The sequence below is a fragment of the Pistacia vera genome, unplaced genomic scaffold (genome assembly GCF_008641045.1).
Source record: "Pistacia vera cultivar Batoury unplaced genomic scaffold, PisVer_v2 Contig344, whole genome shotgun sequence".
In the NCBI taxonomy this organism is placed as follows: domain Eukaryota; kingdom Viridiplantae; phylum Streptophyta; class Magnoliopsida; order Sapindales; family Anacardiaceae; genus Pistacia; species Pistacia vera.
This window is the reverse complement of record NW_022196162.1, coordinates 1,854,290-1,870,361: the sequence shown is the minus strand read 5'-3', so window position 1 is coordinate 1,870,361 and position 16,072 is coordinate 1,854,290. Positions and strand designations below refer to the sequence as shown.

At 34.4% G+C, this 16,072-nt stretch overlaps 2 protein-coding genes and 1 pseudogene across 2 annotated transcripts; all 3 read left to right on the top strand.

The window, feature by feature from the left end:
• The first annotated feature begins 496 nt into the window (after window positions 1-496).
• On the top strand, window positions 497-4,880 carry LOC116138832 (subtilisin-like protease SBT5.4). The gene is made up of 10 exons (XM_031424488.1): window positions 497-512; window positions 927-1,016; window positions 1,571-1,738; window positions 1,845-1,947; window positions 2,033-2,597; window positions 2,687-2,784; window positions 2,877-3,122; window positions 3,806-3,920; window positions 4,003-4,216; window positions 4,330-4,880. Exons 1-10 carry the CDS (start codon window positions 497-499, stop codon window positions 4,878-4,880), a joined length of 2,166 nt encoding a protein of 721 aa, XP_031280348.1.
• Window positions 4,881-6,017: 1,137 nt separating this feature from the next.
• On the top strand, window positions 6,018-7,258 carry LOC116138831 (annotated as a pseudogene).
• Window positions 7,259-14,050: 6,792 nt separating this feature from the next.
• On the top strand, window positions 14,051-16,051 carry LOC116138886 (BTB/POZ domain-containing protein At1g55760-like). The gene is made up of 4 exons (XM_031424562.1): window positions 14,051-14,608; window positions 14,712-14,857; window positions 14,949-15,067; window positions 15,200-16,051. Exons 1-4 carry the CDS (start codon window positions 14,490-14,492, stop codon window positions 15,800-15,802), a joined length of 987 nt encoding a protein of 328 aa, XP_031280422.1. The 5' UTR covers window positions 14,051-14,489; the 3' UTR covers window positions 15,803-16,051.
• Window positions 16,052-16,072: the final 21 nt, after the last annotated feature.

Sequence of the window (16,072 nt, the reverse complement as noted above, 5' to 3'; positions counted from 1 at the left end):
TTATAGTGAAAATCCAATATGGTTACAACATTTACCTATTATATAGAAAAAATAACACTCACGTTGCTATGGACGGAACATCTGTATCAAACGGAGAGAAAGTTTAGCTTGCAAAATATACAAACACAGAACTATAAAAATTAAGCAAGGAAAAAATATTATTTTCAAAAGGAAAGCAATGAGATTTCTGCTTTCTCTTATTTGTTATTATTCACCTCTCTTTCCTATACAACAACTTTTGCAGAATTAAAGGCAAGCTTTTACTTATCTTCTGGTTTTCCAGTAATTTTTTTTTTTTCAAGAATCAGCATAATTATTCAAGTTTCATTTTGTTTCTGATAAACGAGGGCGGATAAACTCACCTCCAAAAACTAGCGCTCAAGAGAAGGGAACTTAACCACATATATACATTTATGGGGGACAAATACAATTTTTAACAACCCTCTCCTCACGCTCTCCCACCATGTCCCAACAAACATGTTTTGATTCTGATACCATGATAACAGGCTTAGGTAAACTACCCCAAAAACTAACTCAGAGAAGGGATCAGAGCCCAAACACATATATACACCTTAACAGTTTCTATTAAATTCTTCATTGTAATCTCGTTACAATATTATACTTACATGTTTGTTTGATTAATCTTTTTTTAACTTTCATCCTCTTTTTTCTTTTTTTTTTTTTTTTTCTGGACATGCAGTCTTATATAGTATATTTAGGAACACATCCGTGCAGTTAAACGCTTCGCTTGTTGATCACGATCATGCAGTACTATACCATTATGAGCTGTTAGGATCATGCTTAGGAAGGTAAAGGATTTTGGAACAATTTTTCTTATGTTGATATACCATTGATTCCATAACTTTATTCATTTTTCTCTATTTTTTTTTTTTTTTTTTTTTTTGAATTTTCATGAGCATATTAAGAAACAAAAAGCTCATTGTTTTACTCCTATAACCGATTTATCAATGGCTTTGCCTGCGTCCTTCATGACGACGATGTACCCAAAGTTCAAAGTAAGAAGCTTAGTTTAAATACGTTCCACCCTTTTTTTTCTTTATTCTATAATATCATTAAAAACAAGAATAAAAAAAAAAGCAATTAAAGGGACCCTCCCTCCTTCATTTAATTACTTACTATTATTAGTTAACCACCGTATATACAGTATATCCGTCTACCAAACTTCTATTCATTAATTACTAAATTGACATATATACAGCATAACCGTCTACCAAACTTCTACCCATTAACTACTAAATTGGCGTACCAAATTGGCCATGCATAATCGTTAATATACGGCATAACAAATTGGCGTACCAAATTGGCCGTACATAACGGTTAATATACAACAGAACAGTCAATCTACCAAATTAGCCATGCACGAATAATAGTCAATCTACCAAATTGGTACCAAACTTCTACACCCTATTTAATTACTTAAATGTTATTAGTTAACCACACAGCATAAAAGTCTACCAAACTTCTACATCATAACAGTCTATCAAATTGGACTCCCAAAAGTTTAGCTCTGTAGAGGAGGGAGTGACATGAACTAAATTACAAATGACAGAACACCCCAAAGTCATATCGGTTTTCTTGAATCATGGAAGAAAATTGCAAACCACGCATTCGTGGAATTTTCTTGGATTAGAGAAAGACTATGACAATATTCCTTCAAATTCAATATGGAAGAAGACAAATTTTGGTGACGATGTAATTATAGGAAACATTGACTCAGGTAGAATCTTTTTGGATCAAAGTTTTGGCTTTACATCCCAAGTTTTGATTGATTTAATGAATTCTTTTTTTGGTATATCCTAATATTGTTCATGGCACACTTAAAGGTGTTTGGCCGGAATCGAAGAGTTTTGCTGATGAAGGCATCGGTCCAGTGCCAAAAAGGTGGCAAGGGACCTGCAATAGCAAAGATGAAGTTAAATGTAACAGGTATCTCTACTGTTGCCATCTTTCTCCAACAAAAGTTTGCCAAAATGCATTAAGGGTTCTTCACATAAATGTCTCATAAATGCAGGAAGCTAATTGGAGTAAGGTACTTCAACAAAGGGTATCTTAAATATGCTCGTAGGGTTGCTCGTAGGCATAATTCAACTTATACTGTCACTCCCAAGATGATGACATCTCGTGACTTCAATGGCCATGGCACACACACCCTATCAACAGCGGGTGGAAATTTAGTTCCTAATGTTAATGTTTTTGGTAATGGCAATGGAACAGCAAAAGGTGGATCACCTAGGGCTCGCGTTGCTTCCTATAAAGTATGCTGGGAGCCAATCGATAACCGACAATGCTTCGATGCAGACATCATGGCTGCCATTGAAGCTGCAATAAGTGATGGTGTTGATGTCCTTTCCATCTCAATAGGTGGAGGACCAGAAGAATATTTTAATGATGGGGTTGCAATTGGTTCTTTCCATGCTGTTAAACAAGGCATTAGTGTGGTTGTCTCCGGTGGCAACCAAGGACCAATGCCAGGATCTGTAGGAAATATTGCACCCTGGTTGTTCACAATTGGTGCCAGCACAACGGATAGGGAATTTGTAAATTATGTTACACTTGGCAACAAGAAGATCTTCAAGGTATTCTTTCCTTAAAATTATATAACCTATGCAATTATAAGAGGTGAATACATAGATTCATTTCATTTTAATTCCACTTAATTATTCAGGGAGTAAGCCTATCAGATAAAGGCCTGAAATCAGAAAAGTTTTATCCAATGATTACTGGAGAAGATGCCAGGGCCAATGAAACACCAGTTAAGAATGCGTAAGCAAATCTTGTCATCTCCCAATGCTAGAATTCTCAGTAGCTCTAATTTTATTGTCCTCACATTCTTGCTATGTGTTTGACTGGTGCAGTAGCGCATGTCAGCCTGGAACCCTTGATCCGGAAAAGGTTAAAGGGAAAATCTTGGTGTGCCTTTGGCTCGGAAGTAAACAACTCGAAACCGGAAAATATGCTGATAAATTAGAGGCTGTTGGGATGATTTTGGCTAACCACAAAAAGCTTCCCAATGTTGCTTTTACCAACATGCACGTCCTTCCAACTTCCCATATCAATTCCAAAGATGGTGAAGCTATTTTTGACTACATTCATTCTACCAAGTATTTATCTTAATCTTTCACTTATTCGGCTGTTCTTAAAAGAGCAAACGACTTGTTCCCACCCGAGGTCTAGCGAAACTCCCACTTGATACTCCTGGTTGCATTTATTCCAAATTCTCACCCTTAATCTAACCCCCGTTTACTTTATTTTAACAATTGAATGGTAAAAGCGTCAAAGTAACTCACATCTTAAATTTATTGGTCAATGGGGGGTGGGGATGTCGATGGTGGGGTTGCGGAAGGCCAACGGCTACAGGAACAACCCAAATCGGGCCTAAGTTGTGGATCACGCGATCAAAAGTTCGTGGAAAAACAAGTCAAATCCGGCCAAGAAATCGATCGTTCAGGTTAGGGGGCAAAGGAATTGAGCTTAGGGTGATGATTTCCATTAGTTTGAGTGAGAAATCAGGACTGAATCCACAGAAAAAGAGAAATGACGACGCCAACAATGGGCGTGAGTTGAGAGAAATTTAATATGTAGGGTACTTTGACGCTTTTACCCTTCAATTGTTAAAATAAAGTAAACAGGATTAAATTAAGGGCGAGAATCTAGAATAAATGTAACTAGAGATACCAATTAGGTTTTCGCTAAACCTCGGGTGGGAACATGTCGTTTGCTCTTCTTCAAATTACCCATTTTAATTGCTAGCAACTCTTGTATCATGTTTATGCATGCATAACAGGGACCCAGTTGCACACATAAGTAATGTAAAGACCGAAATCGACACAAAGGCAGCTCCAGCAATAGCTGAATTTTCAGCTAGAGGACCCAATATGATTGATCCAACTATCCTTAAGGTTAATCTAAAAAAAGATTTATCAACCGTCAGTTCTTGTGTCACTTCATTTTCTAATTTTAATATATCAATTTCCATTTCAGCCTGATGTCATTGCACCTGGAGTCAATATAATTGCTGCCAACTCTGAAGCAACATCACCAACAAACTTGAACTCTGATAACCGAAGGATTCCTTATATCACAATGTCTGGCACTTCAATGGCATGCCCTCACGTTTCTGGTATTGTTGGCCTAATCAAAGCTGTTCATCGAGATTGGAGTCCAGCAGCTATCAGATCCGCAATCATGACAACCTGTGAGTTTTTCCAAAATCCCTAGTCAAGTCTCCTCACAGCTAGAAGGCCATAAAATTCTGTCTTCAATATCTATGCTTTCTCATTGTCCTACACCTTTTTTCCTTTTTCGCAGCAAGGAAAACGGACGCAAATTCTAATCCAATTGTATATGAAAACGACAACAGCGCCGCAAACCCATTTGCATATGGTGCAGGACTTCCGAATCCAAACAGTGCATTGGATCCTGGCCTTGTTTATGACTTGAATGCTGAAAGTTACTTGAACTATTTGTGTGCCCACGGTTACAACCAGAGCCTCATTAGAGCATTTACAATCTCGGAAAAGCCTTACTCGTGCCCCGAATCATTCAATGTCATGAACTTAAATTACCCTTCAATAGTACTTCCGTACCTCAATGGCTCAATCGAACTCACTCGATCTCTTAAGAACGTTGGATCACCAGGCACATATAATGTGACCGTAAATGCACCTAGTGGAGTGTCTATTGTTGTTGAGCCTAGCAGCTTGAATTTTGAAAAATATGGTCAAGAGAAGAAATTTGTAATCAGATTTAGTCCTCGTGGTAGTGAAAAGGGTTATCGTTTTGGAGAAATGATATGGTCAGATGGTATGCATAATGTAAGGAGTCCTATTCTAGTAAAGAATGGTAAATTGGAGATGTAGACATTGGAGATATATCTCCAAATTCTTTTCTCTTATGAAGTAATTTTTGTACTCAAGTTTTTTCTCGGACTTTATAAATTTTTATATTTTTTAATTAGCCAAATATTCAAATATTAAAAAGTCCAAAAAAACAAAAAAAAGTTAACATGCCTAAAAAGTTGGGAGTAAAGCTATGAAATTGTGTAAAGTTAGATATTGATGATATTTATATTTATAATGTCTCAATATCTCATCACTATATTCAATAATCTATATATTTATAATGTTTTTCATAATAAATGTTTGTCATTTTACCAATTAACATAAAAAATCAACATTTCTAATTAATTAAATAAACAAGGGGAAAAAAAAATTACTCTTGAACTAATAAATAATCGAATAAAAATTTTAATTAACTAAATTTTAATTTATAATAAACTAATAAGAAATAAATTATTTAACGGTATTTTCGTCTTTTTAGAAATATTAAACGAAAACACAACACAACCTAACGAAAGATGGAAAAGTGTCATTTAGAAACTTGACGGGTGGGAAAATGTTGTTTGCCAAACCTGGGTGGGAAAATGTCGTTCTCCCTACAAAATATTACATAATATAATACACAAACCACCCTTTGATTAATGAGAAAAAAACAAACCAATCCTCCATTAAAATTAATAAATTTCTTAATATCAAATCCCCTGTTTCAGTGTAGTATAAGCCACCAACCCTTCACCAAATCTCTTTATCTCAGTTGTCCTTCTCCTTTCTTTCTTTCTATCTTTTCATCTCTCCCTCTGTTAAACAAAACCATCATTCAGCTTCAATGGCGTAAACAACACCAAAACCCTTGTCCTTGCGTGCGCGAAAACAACAAAAACAAACAACAAACAACACATTCTAAACACAATTCTATTTATATTTGTGTTGTGGGATGATTTTGGAAGGTGGAAATAGTGTGAAGAGTGTGTTGTTTGGTGAGTTTTTTTCGTTGTGTATTTATGTTTATGAAATAGGAAATTTATAGAAAGTAACCTGGGAAAGACCGGAGAGATATTCTGGAAGGATATTTGATTGCATCCAGAGATCACAACGGCTCTGGCTTTCGCTAGGATGAGCGAGTCTGCGTAAAGGTTGAAACCACGTCGCGTTTGCTCAATGGCGGATAGAAAATTTGGCTTCTGTACTTACCGCAAGTCCGATCCTTTCAAGATCGGCAAGTGGAAACTGGTGAGTGTAAAACTCCTCTGTTTTGCCTGCTGTTTGTAAAATTTCTATCTTTGAATTTTTTTTTTTTTTAATATTTTGTTTTGTTTTTTGGTGAATTTAAGGCATCTAACAGTGGAGAAGAGAAGATGTTGTTGTCAAATTGCATCCTGAGATATCAAATTGACTAGAGATAATCCCCCAATTGCTTCTTTCATTATTCGAGTGGTTTGTTCTGTTGGAGATCGCAAGTCTTTGACTCATCAGGTAAAATTATTGATAAAAACTATAGCTGAATTCTTTCTTATTCATTAAGAATGGCTCATTTGATAGATTTTTTCATCCAATTCTTCTGCAGAAATCACAGACAGGAAGCTCAAGAGCAACGACGATTTTGTTTGGGCAATGAGGTTCCCTTGACTGGAAAATTCATCATTACGTCGAATTTCTTGATTTGAAGATTGTACACTCCAGAAGTATGCATCCTCTCCCAGCTATTCTAATTGGCCGAATTTTAATTAGTACTGAAATTTATTCAAATAGAATAATGTTGTTAATGGAGCTACCTGGGTTTATTTTTGATGGTGAATTGTGTAAAATATGCAGGGTGGAGAGCCTTGCTCTATTGGCTGAAGGATTCTCGGAAAACGATCAAATGCAACTGTCCTTGCATCTCTTGGTCGAATGTTGAGGAGGAATATCCACACGGACATCATTATTAATGCTTTGATGGAAGATTGGAGCTCATCGTGCGGTTTCTTGCTGCGCGATCGCTGTTTTTCGCAGCATGTTTTCACATGATCTGAAAGAGAAAGAGCTCTAACTATTACATTTCGATATGTCGATTGAAGCTTGCAATCTTTTTCAGTTATATTTATGGGAATATCGAACATGATGACTTTCTCCACATCGATTGGCGCTCTTCGCGCAGCTGATAAGTATGACATCTCCGACTTGAAAGAGGCTGTCATGACAGTCTTTTGGAAGACATTGACGCAAAGAATGTGCTTGAGAGACTGCAAAATGCATCTCTATTTGCATTGCCGAAACTGAAGAGCAGCTGCATGCGGTATCTTGTGAAGTTTGGCAAGATATTTGACATTCGAGACGAGTTCAATGCGTTTCTGCTGTGTGCTGAAGGGAGCTATAGTGAAGTCTTTCATGAAGTTCTGATTGCCTGGAAAGGTTTCTGAAATTCAGCCCACCAGTCTGTGTGTTTGCAATTGCATATCCAAAAATGTTCATGAAAGGGTTATAGATAAAATTAGTGTGCAGGTTTTGTTGGCAAGAAGATGATTCTTTTGTCAGATGAAATTGTAATGTACAAAGATTTTGGCTTTCATGGCATAGGGTGTAGTATTCTTGAAACAGAGGAATGCTTATTCATGAATTGTAAGATCTAATTTAAGTGGAATGGATTTGATTTGAAATTTAGTGCTTGACCATCAGTAAAGCTTATAGTTAAAAGCCTAATTGCTGGTGCCATTCTGAATTCACACTGTATGAAATTATCCATTTAATCAATTCAGAATCAAAAGTGTTGATTGAAGTATTGAAATGGGAATTGCTATTTGCTAATTTACTTGTACCTCTTGCCGGCCGCTGTATCATGATCCAACATTATCAATTTCAAAACTGCTATCAGGGATCTAAAATTTCCTGAAAGACAAGGAAGGAGATACAAGAAGAGCAATTAATATATATGTAAAGATAACTCCATGTAAAATTTTCTTATTAATTTCTGGGAAAAGGTCTTTTAATAACAATTGCAGATATGCAAAATACAAGACAGTGAAGCTTGAAGGAAACTCCCTTATTATCAAATACAGAATGGAACAGATTACGATCATAAAAACAGCATGAGCAACTACGCAACATGTATAAAGCTACTTTTATACAAAGAAAAATGAACTCACCTTCATGAGGAAATATCGTAATCTTGAATTGTTGCAGCTCATATACTCATTTTGGTGAACAAACGAGTATATGGAAGATGGGGGGAAGAGGAATAAGAATATGGAGGGAATATTATTAGAATCTTATGCATATTATTACTGTTAAGACGTTTTCTTTGTCCTTTTGGACTCATGGTCTAGCCCCAGTTAAGCCCTAAATATGTATAACTATTCAACAATCCAAGCCCATGTTCAAACTTATGGATGGCAACCGGTCAAGACGGCTCCCCAGAAATGAAACGACTGTTTCGATACTCGGCTCTATCTTGAGGTTTTGTAAACATCATCTCTACATGTAATAATAGCAAAATGTAACATCAAACTGTGTTGAGAACCAACCTTTACGTGAAACACATAAACGTTATGTGTGCATTGCCAAATGAACCTGTAAAAGAATAGAATTGAATGCAGAAGTCATCATTTTCCAATATATGTTGAAGGTGCGGTGGTAAAAATAATTTCCCTAGCTGTTATTGCTTATAGTGAAAATAGCAATACAGTTACAACATTTACCAATTATATAGAAAAAAATAACACTCACGTTGCTATGGACAGGAAACATCTGTTATCAAACGAAGAGAAAGTTTAGCTTGCAAAAATAGACAAAACAAGAACTATAAAAATTAAGCAAGGGAAAATATTAAGTTTCAAAAGGAAAGCAATGAGGATTTCTGTTTCTCTTATTTGTTATTATTCACCTCTCTTTCATACAACAACTTTTGCAGAATTAAGGCAAGCTTTTACTATTCTTCGGTTTTCCAGTTAATTTTTTTTTTTTCAAGAATCATGCATAATTATTCAGTTTCATTTTGTTTCTGAAACGGGGTTGGATAGAACTCACTTCCAAAACTAGACGCTCAAGGAACCCAACATATTATACATTAAATGGGGGACAAATACAACTTTTAAAACCTCCCTCACGCTCCCCACCATCGTCCCAAACAAAATAGTTTTTGATATCATGATAAAAAGGGGTTTAGGTAGAACTCACCCCAAAAACTAGCTCAAGGGAGGGAATCAGAGCTCAAACACATATATACACCTTAACAGTTTCTATTAAATCTTCATTGTAATCTCGTACAATATATATACTTGCATGTTTGTTTGATTAACTCTTTTAACTTTCATCCTCCTTTTTTTTTTTTTTTTTTTTTTCTGCACATGCAGTCTTACATAGTATATTTAGGAACACATCCGGTGCAGTTAAACGCTTCGCTTGTGATCACGATCATGCAGTACTATACCAATGAGCGTTAGGATCATGCTTAGGAAGGTAAAGGATTTTGGAACAATTTTTCTTATGTTGATATACCATTGATTCCATAACTTTATTCATTTTTTCTATTTTTTTTTTTTTTTTTTTTTGAATTTTATGAGCAGTATTAAGAAGGCAAAAAGCTCATTGTTTTACTCCTATAACGATTATCAATGGCTTTGCCTGCGTCCTTCATGACGACGATGTACCCAAAGTTCAAAGTAAGAAGCTTAATTTAAATATGTTTCTCCCTTTTCTTCTGTTTATAATATCATAATAACATTGAAAACAGGAAAAAAAAAAAAAAAAAAAAAAAGCAATTAAAGGGACCCTCCCTCCTTCATTTAATACTACTATTATTAGTTAACCACCGTATATACAGTATATCCGTCTACCAAACTTCTATCATTAATACTAAATTGACATATATACAGCATAACCGTCTACCAAACTTCTACCCATAACTACTAAATTGGCGTACCAAATTGGCATGATAATCGTTAATATACGGCATAACAAATTGGCGTACCAAATTGGGCGTACATAACGGTTAATATCAACAGACAGTCAATCTACCAAATTAGCCATGCACGAATAATAGTCAATCTACCAAATTGGTACCAAACTTCTACACCCTATTTAATTACTTAAATGTTATTAGTTAACCACACAGCATAAAAGTCTACCAAACTTCTACATCATAACAGTCTATCAAATGGACTCCCCAAAGTTTAGCTCTGTAAGGAGGAGAGAGTGACATGAACTAAATTACAAATGACATGATTATTTATTTGTGCAGAACACCCCAAAGTCATATCAGTTTTCTTGAATATGGAAGAAAATTGCAAACCACGCATTCGTGGAATTTTCTTGGATTAGAAAAGACTATGACAATATTCCTTCAAATTCAATGGAAGAAGACAAATTTTGGTGACGATGTAATTATAGAAACATTGACTCAGGTAGAATCTTTTTGGATCAAAGTTTTGGCTTTACATCCCAAGTTTGATTGATTTAATGAATTCTTTTTTTGGTATATCCAATATGTTCATGGCACACTTAAAGGTGTTTGGCCGGAATCGAGAGTTTTGCTGATGAAGGCATCGGTCCAGTGCCAGAAAGGTGGCAAGGGACCTGTAATAGCAAAGATGAAGTTAAATGTAACAGGTATCTCTACTGTTGCCATCTTTCTCCAACAAAAGTTGCCAAAATGCATTAAGGGTTCTTCCATAAATGTCTCATAAATGCAGGAAGCTAATTGGAGTAAGGTACTTCAACAAAGGGTATCTTAAATATGCTCGTAGGGTTGCTCGTAGGCATAATTCAACTTATAGTCACTCCAATGATGAACATCTGTGACTTCAATGGCCATGGCACACACACCCTATCAACAGCGGGTGGAATTAGTTCCTAATGTTAATGTTTTTGGTATGGCAATGGAACAGCAAAAGGTGGATCACCTAGGGCTCGCGTTGCTTCCTAAAAGTATGCTGGGAGCCAACGATAACCGACAATGCTTCGATGCAGACCATGGTGCCATTGAAGCTGCAATAAGTGAGGTGTTGATGTCCTTTCCATCTCAATAGGTGGAGGACCAGAAGAATATTTTAATGATGGGGTTGCAATTGGTTCTTTCCATGCTGTTAAAACAAAGGCCGTATCCAATTATCCAATACTATCCCCAAAATCATATCCAAAATAATAAACCAAACACACTCATCATTATTCAAGCTTATAAACTTGATTTCATCTATTCTTAGATGCTAAAACCCTTTTTAGTAAATTAATATTAAAAAAATGTTTTACAATTTCCAAACCAAATAATTAGTCATACCAGATAAACAAATTTTGGTAAAACTCATCTCGAAAAGTTAGGAGGAGAGGGTCTAATCACATATAAACACTATAACAACCTACCAAATTAGCGATAGAGGACAAACACAGCTTATAATAGTACCAAATTGATCTTAAATTGTAAACCATCAATTTTATAAATTTGATTTGGATAGAACTCTATTCGAAGAGTTGTAACTTGACAAATTAGCTTGAACAAAACTCACTTCAAAAAATTAATTCCGAGAGAGGAGGAAGCTCAATGACGTATAAATACTATAACAACCTATTAAATTAGCGACCTGATTCAAATACTATTTTTTAAATTAGAATACCCAAAGCCTATAAGTTTTAAATAAGATACTTCTAGAATCTTCAAAAAAAGTAACAAGAAAAAACATTATTGTAAAGGTAGATATAGGCAATAATGTGTAATGAAAGTTCCTATGTTTCTCAATAAGTGTGCTAACAACTATATAGAATTAAATAATAAATTGGAATTAATGAGTGGACCATGGTCTTGAATTCCTGATCTTAAGTGTAGGGCTAGGATGAAAGGGAATGTCATTGTACTAAATAACTTGCAATCTGGGGATGCTAAATGGATTATGGTCTTCAATGTCCCACAAATAGATACCATTCTTGTCAACTTGAAAAGGTTTTTTATTTTTATTTTATTTTATTTTTACTTTTATTTCTTTGCCCATCAATACTCTCTATGCCCCCCCACCATCCAATTTCCTTTTTTATTTATTTTTCCTTTTTTAAGTTTTTTATTGCCTTTATTTTATCACCTTTTTAGATTTTTTTATTAATTTATTGCTAATTAACAATTTTTGTTAATCTTTTATATGCAAGTTGTGTGTGGTGATTTAGATTGCATTCATCATTGTTTTAGATTTCATTCATTATTGTTTTTATTCTTTGTTTTATCTCATAAATTTATTTTCTACGATAAGAAGATAAAGATAATACATATAAAATATTTAAAATATTTAAAAAAAAATTCTTGAAGAAATCCAAGAATTTCTTGGAAATTCTATAAAATTTATTTATTTTTTTCTTTGAAAGATGATCATAAATTCATTTGGTTCAAATCTTACTAAAAAGTCCACCAAAGATCAGTTATTGTTGAAAAAAGAAGTGGTTCTTTTTTCTCTACCAGACGATTGGAAAATAAAGAAATATAATATTAAATAAAATAATAAGCGCCACCTTAATAGTGTTAATATTGGTGACTTGATTACTTAAACAAGAATATTGAAATTGATAAGAACATTAGATTTCATGTCTTTTTCTTTTTCTTTTTGGGTCATATGGGTAGGATAAGATACATGAATAATTACATACAAGTTTTGTATGATAATAATTAATTTTTAATCAACCTCTACAAGAAAAACCCACCATTGGAGTTTGGCCAAACAAATCATTAAAATTAGAATGCTTACAAATTCTATACATGAATCACCAATTTAGAGCGAGCTTTATTATTAATCTACACCCTTTGGTGGCTTTGATATTGTGACTTGGGTAGAACTCCCCCCAAAAGCTAACTCAATAGAGGAGGAAACTCAACCACATATATACATCATAACAGTCTATCATAACAAGCTACATATACCATAACAGTCTATATATAATAGAAAAAGAGAGAGAGAGAGAGAGTCTCTTCTCTACTGAGTTAGTTTTTTACTGAAACCACCTTATCATAGTATCATAGCCACGGACAATTCATATATATCTCTATATACACCACCCATTTTGATTATCAACCATATTTAGGTAAGAATCGATTGAATGACCCAAAAAGTCAATAATTAATTACAATTTCCATACCTAAAACTTCATGTCACAATTTTTTATTTAATAAGGTCTATAGTCAATTTAAGTAATTATTATTTTTTTATTAAAATTATTTAATTAATTAAATTTTCATTTGTTAGCTTAAAGAATTGGGTGCAAGCAAATCCAAGATTGAGTTAAAGGAAAAGCACAAAAAGAAAACTATGTGTTGATTCATTAATTAAAGAAAGAAACAATCAAATCCACAAAGCCACAAAGGCATAGATTCTTTGCTTCTAAGCACCAAAAACACAAAAACAAAAACAGAAAAAACACTTTCTCTCTTCTTCCAAGTTTCAAGCAATACCACAACCCACGTACAAAAATAGGGAGAACAACATTTTCCCACCCAAGGTTTGGCCAAACGACACTATCCCACCCTTCAAGTTTCAAAATGACACTTTCCCACCCTTCGTTAGGTTCTATTATGATTTTCATTAATATTTTACTAAAAAGACAAAAATACCCTTAAATATTTGACTTTATAAATTTTTTATTATTTTTTAATTAGCCAAATATTCAAATATTAAAAAGTCCAAAAAAACAAAAAAAAGTTAACATGCCTAAAAAGTTGTGAGTAAAGCTATGAAATTGTGTAAAGTTAGATATTGATGATATTTATTTATTTATAATGTCATCAATATCTCATCACTATTATTCAATAATCTATTATATTTATAATGTTTTTCATAATATAATGTTTGTCATTTTTACCAATTAACATAAAAAATCAACATTTCTAATTAATTAAATAAACAAGGGGAAAAAAAATTTACTCTTGAACTAATAAATAATCGAATAAAAATTTTAACTTAACTAAATTTTAATTTATAATAAACTAATAAGAAATAAATTATTTAACGGTATTTTCGTCTTTTTAGTTAAATATTAACAGAAAACACTAACACAACCTAACGAAAGATGGAAAAGTGTCATTTAGAAACTTGACGGGTGGGAAAATGTTGTTTTGCCAAACCTTGGGTGGGAAAATGTCGTTCTCCCTACAAAAATATTTACATAATATAATACACAAACCACCCTTTGATTAATGAGAAAAAAACAAACCAAAATCCTCCATTAAAATTAAATAAATTTCTTAATATAAAATCCCCTGTTTCAGTGTAGTGTAAGCCACCAACCCTTCACCAAATCTCTTTATCTCAGTTGTCCTTCTCCTTTCTTTCTTTCTATCTTTTCATCTCTCCCTCTGTTAAACAAAACCATCATTCTTCAGCTTCAATGGCGTAAAGCAACAACAAGACCCTTATCCTTGCGTGCGCGAAAACAACAAAAACAAACAAACAAACAACACATTCTAAACACAATTCTATTTATATTTTTGTGTTTGTGGGATCATTTTGGAAGGCTGGAAATAGTGTGAAGAGTGTGTTGTTTGGTGAGTTTTTTTTCGTTGTGTATTTATGTTTATGAAGATAGGAAATTTTATAGAAAGTAAACCTGGGAAAGACCGGAGATTATATTCTGGAAGGAATATTTGATTGCATCCATGAGATCACAACGGCTCTGGCTTTCGCTAGGATGAGCGAGTCTGCGTATAAGGTTGAAACCACGTCGCGTCTTGCTCAATGGCGGATAGAAAATTTGGCTTCCTGTACTTACCGCAAGTCCGATCCTTTCAAGATCGGCAAGTGGAACTGGTGAGTGTAAAACTCCTCTGTTTTGCCCTGTTTTTGTAAAATTTTCTATCTTTTGAATTTTTTTTTTTTTTAATATTTTGTTTTGTTTTTTGGTGAATTTAAGGCATCTAACAGTGGAGAAGAGCAAGATGTTGTTTGTCAAATTGCATCCTGAGATATCAAATTTGACTAGAGATAATCCCCCAATTGCTTCTTTCATTATTCGAGTGGTTTGTTCTGTTGGAGATCGCAAGTCTTTGACTCATCCAGGTAAAATTATTGATAAAACTATAGCTGAATTCTTTCTTATTCATTAAGAATGCGCTCATTTGATAGATTTTTTCATCCAATTCTTCTGCAGAAATCACAGACAGGAAGCTCAAGAGCAACGACGATTTTGTTTGGGCAATTGAGGTTCCCTTGACTGGAAAATTCATCATTGACGTCGAATTTCTTGATTTGAAGATTGTACCTCCAGAAGTATGCATCTTCTCCCAGATATTCTAATTGTGCCGAATTTTATAATTAGTACTGAAATTTATTCAACTAGAATGATGTTGTTAATGGCGTACCTGGGTTGATTTTTGATGGTGAATTGTGTAAAATATGCAGGGTGGAGAGCCTTGCTCTATTTGGGCTGAAGGATTCTCTGGAAAACGATCAAATGCAACTGCTCTTGCATCTCTTGGTCGAATGTTGAGGGAGAATATCCACACGGACATCATTATTAATGCTTCTGATGGAAGTATTGGAGCTCATCGTGCGGTTCTTGCTGCGCGATCGCCTGTTTTTCGCAGCATGTTTTCACATGATCTGAAAGAGAAAGAGCTCTCAACTATTAACATTTCTGATATGTCGATTGAAGCTTGTCAATCTTTTCTCAGTTATATTTATGGGAATATCGAACATGAGGACTTTCTCACCCATCGATTGGCGCTTCTTCGCGCAGCTGATAAGTATGACATCTCCGACTTGAAAGAGGCTTGCCATGACAGTCTTTTGGAAGACATTGACGCAAAGAATGTGCTTGAGAGACTGCAAAATGCATCTCTATTTGCATTGCCGAAACTGAAGAGCAGCTGCATGCGGTATCTTGTGAAGTTTGGCAAGATATATGACATTCGAGACGAGTTCAATGCGTTTCTGCTGTGTGCTGATAGGGAGCTTATAGCTGAAGTCTTTCATGAAGTTCTGATTACCTGGAAAGGTTTCTGAAATTCAGCCCACCAAGTCTGTGTGTTTGCAATTGCATATCCAAAAATGTCCATGAAATGGGTTATAGATAAAATTTAGTGTGCAGGTTTTGTTGGCAAGAAGATGATTCTTTGTTCAGATGGAATTTGTTAATGTACAGAAGTATATTGGCTTTCATGGCATAGGGTGTAGTATTCTTGAAACAGAGGAATGCTTATTCATGAATTGTAATGATCTAATTTAAGTGGAATGGATTTGATTTGAAATTTAGTGCTTGACCATCAGTAAAGC

Bases quoted from the DNA above. Each gene is read 5' to 3' on its own strand.
- LOC116138886 (XM_031424562.1), top strand. From the start codon at position 14,490: ATGAGCGAGTCTGCGTATAAGGTTGAAACCACGTCGCGTCTTGCTCAA. The intron at 14,609-14,711 runs GTGAGTGTAAAA...GGTGAATTTAAG, and splicing joins AAGATCGGCAAGTGGAACTG to GCATCTAACAGTGGAGAAGA. The intron at 14,858-14,948 runs GTAAAATTATTG...ATTCTTCTGCAG, and splicing joins CAAGTCTTTGACTCATCCAG to AAATCACAGACAGGAAGCTC.
- LOC116138832 (XM_031424488.1), top strand. The intron at 1,948-2,032 runs GTATCTCTACTG...TCATAAATGCAG, and splicing joins GATGAAGTTAAATGTAACAG to GAAGCTAATTGGAGTAAGGT. The intron at 2,785-2,876 runs GTAAGCAAATCT...TGACTGGTGCAG, and splicing joins GAAACACCAGTTAAGAATGC to TAGCGCATGTCAGCCTGGAA.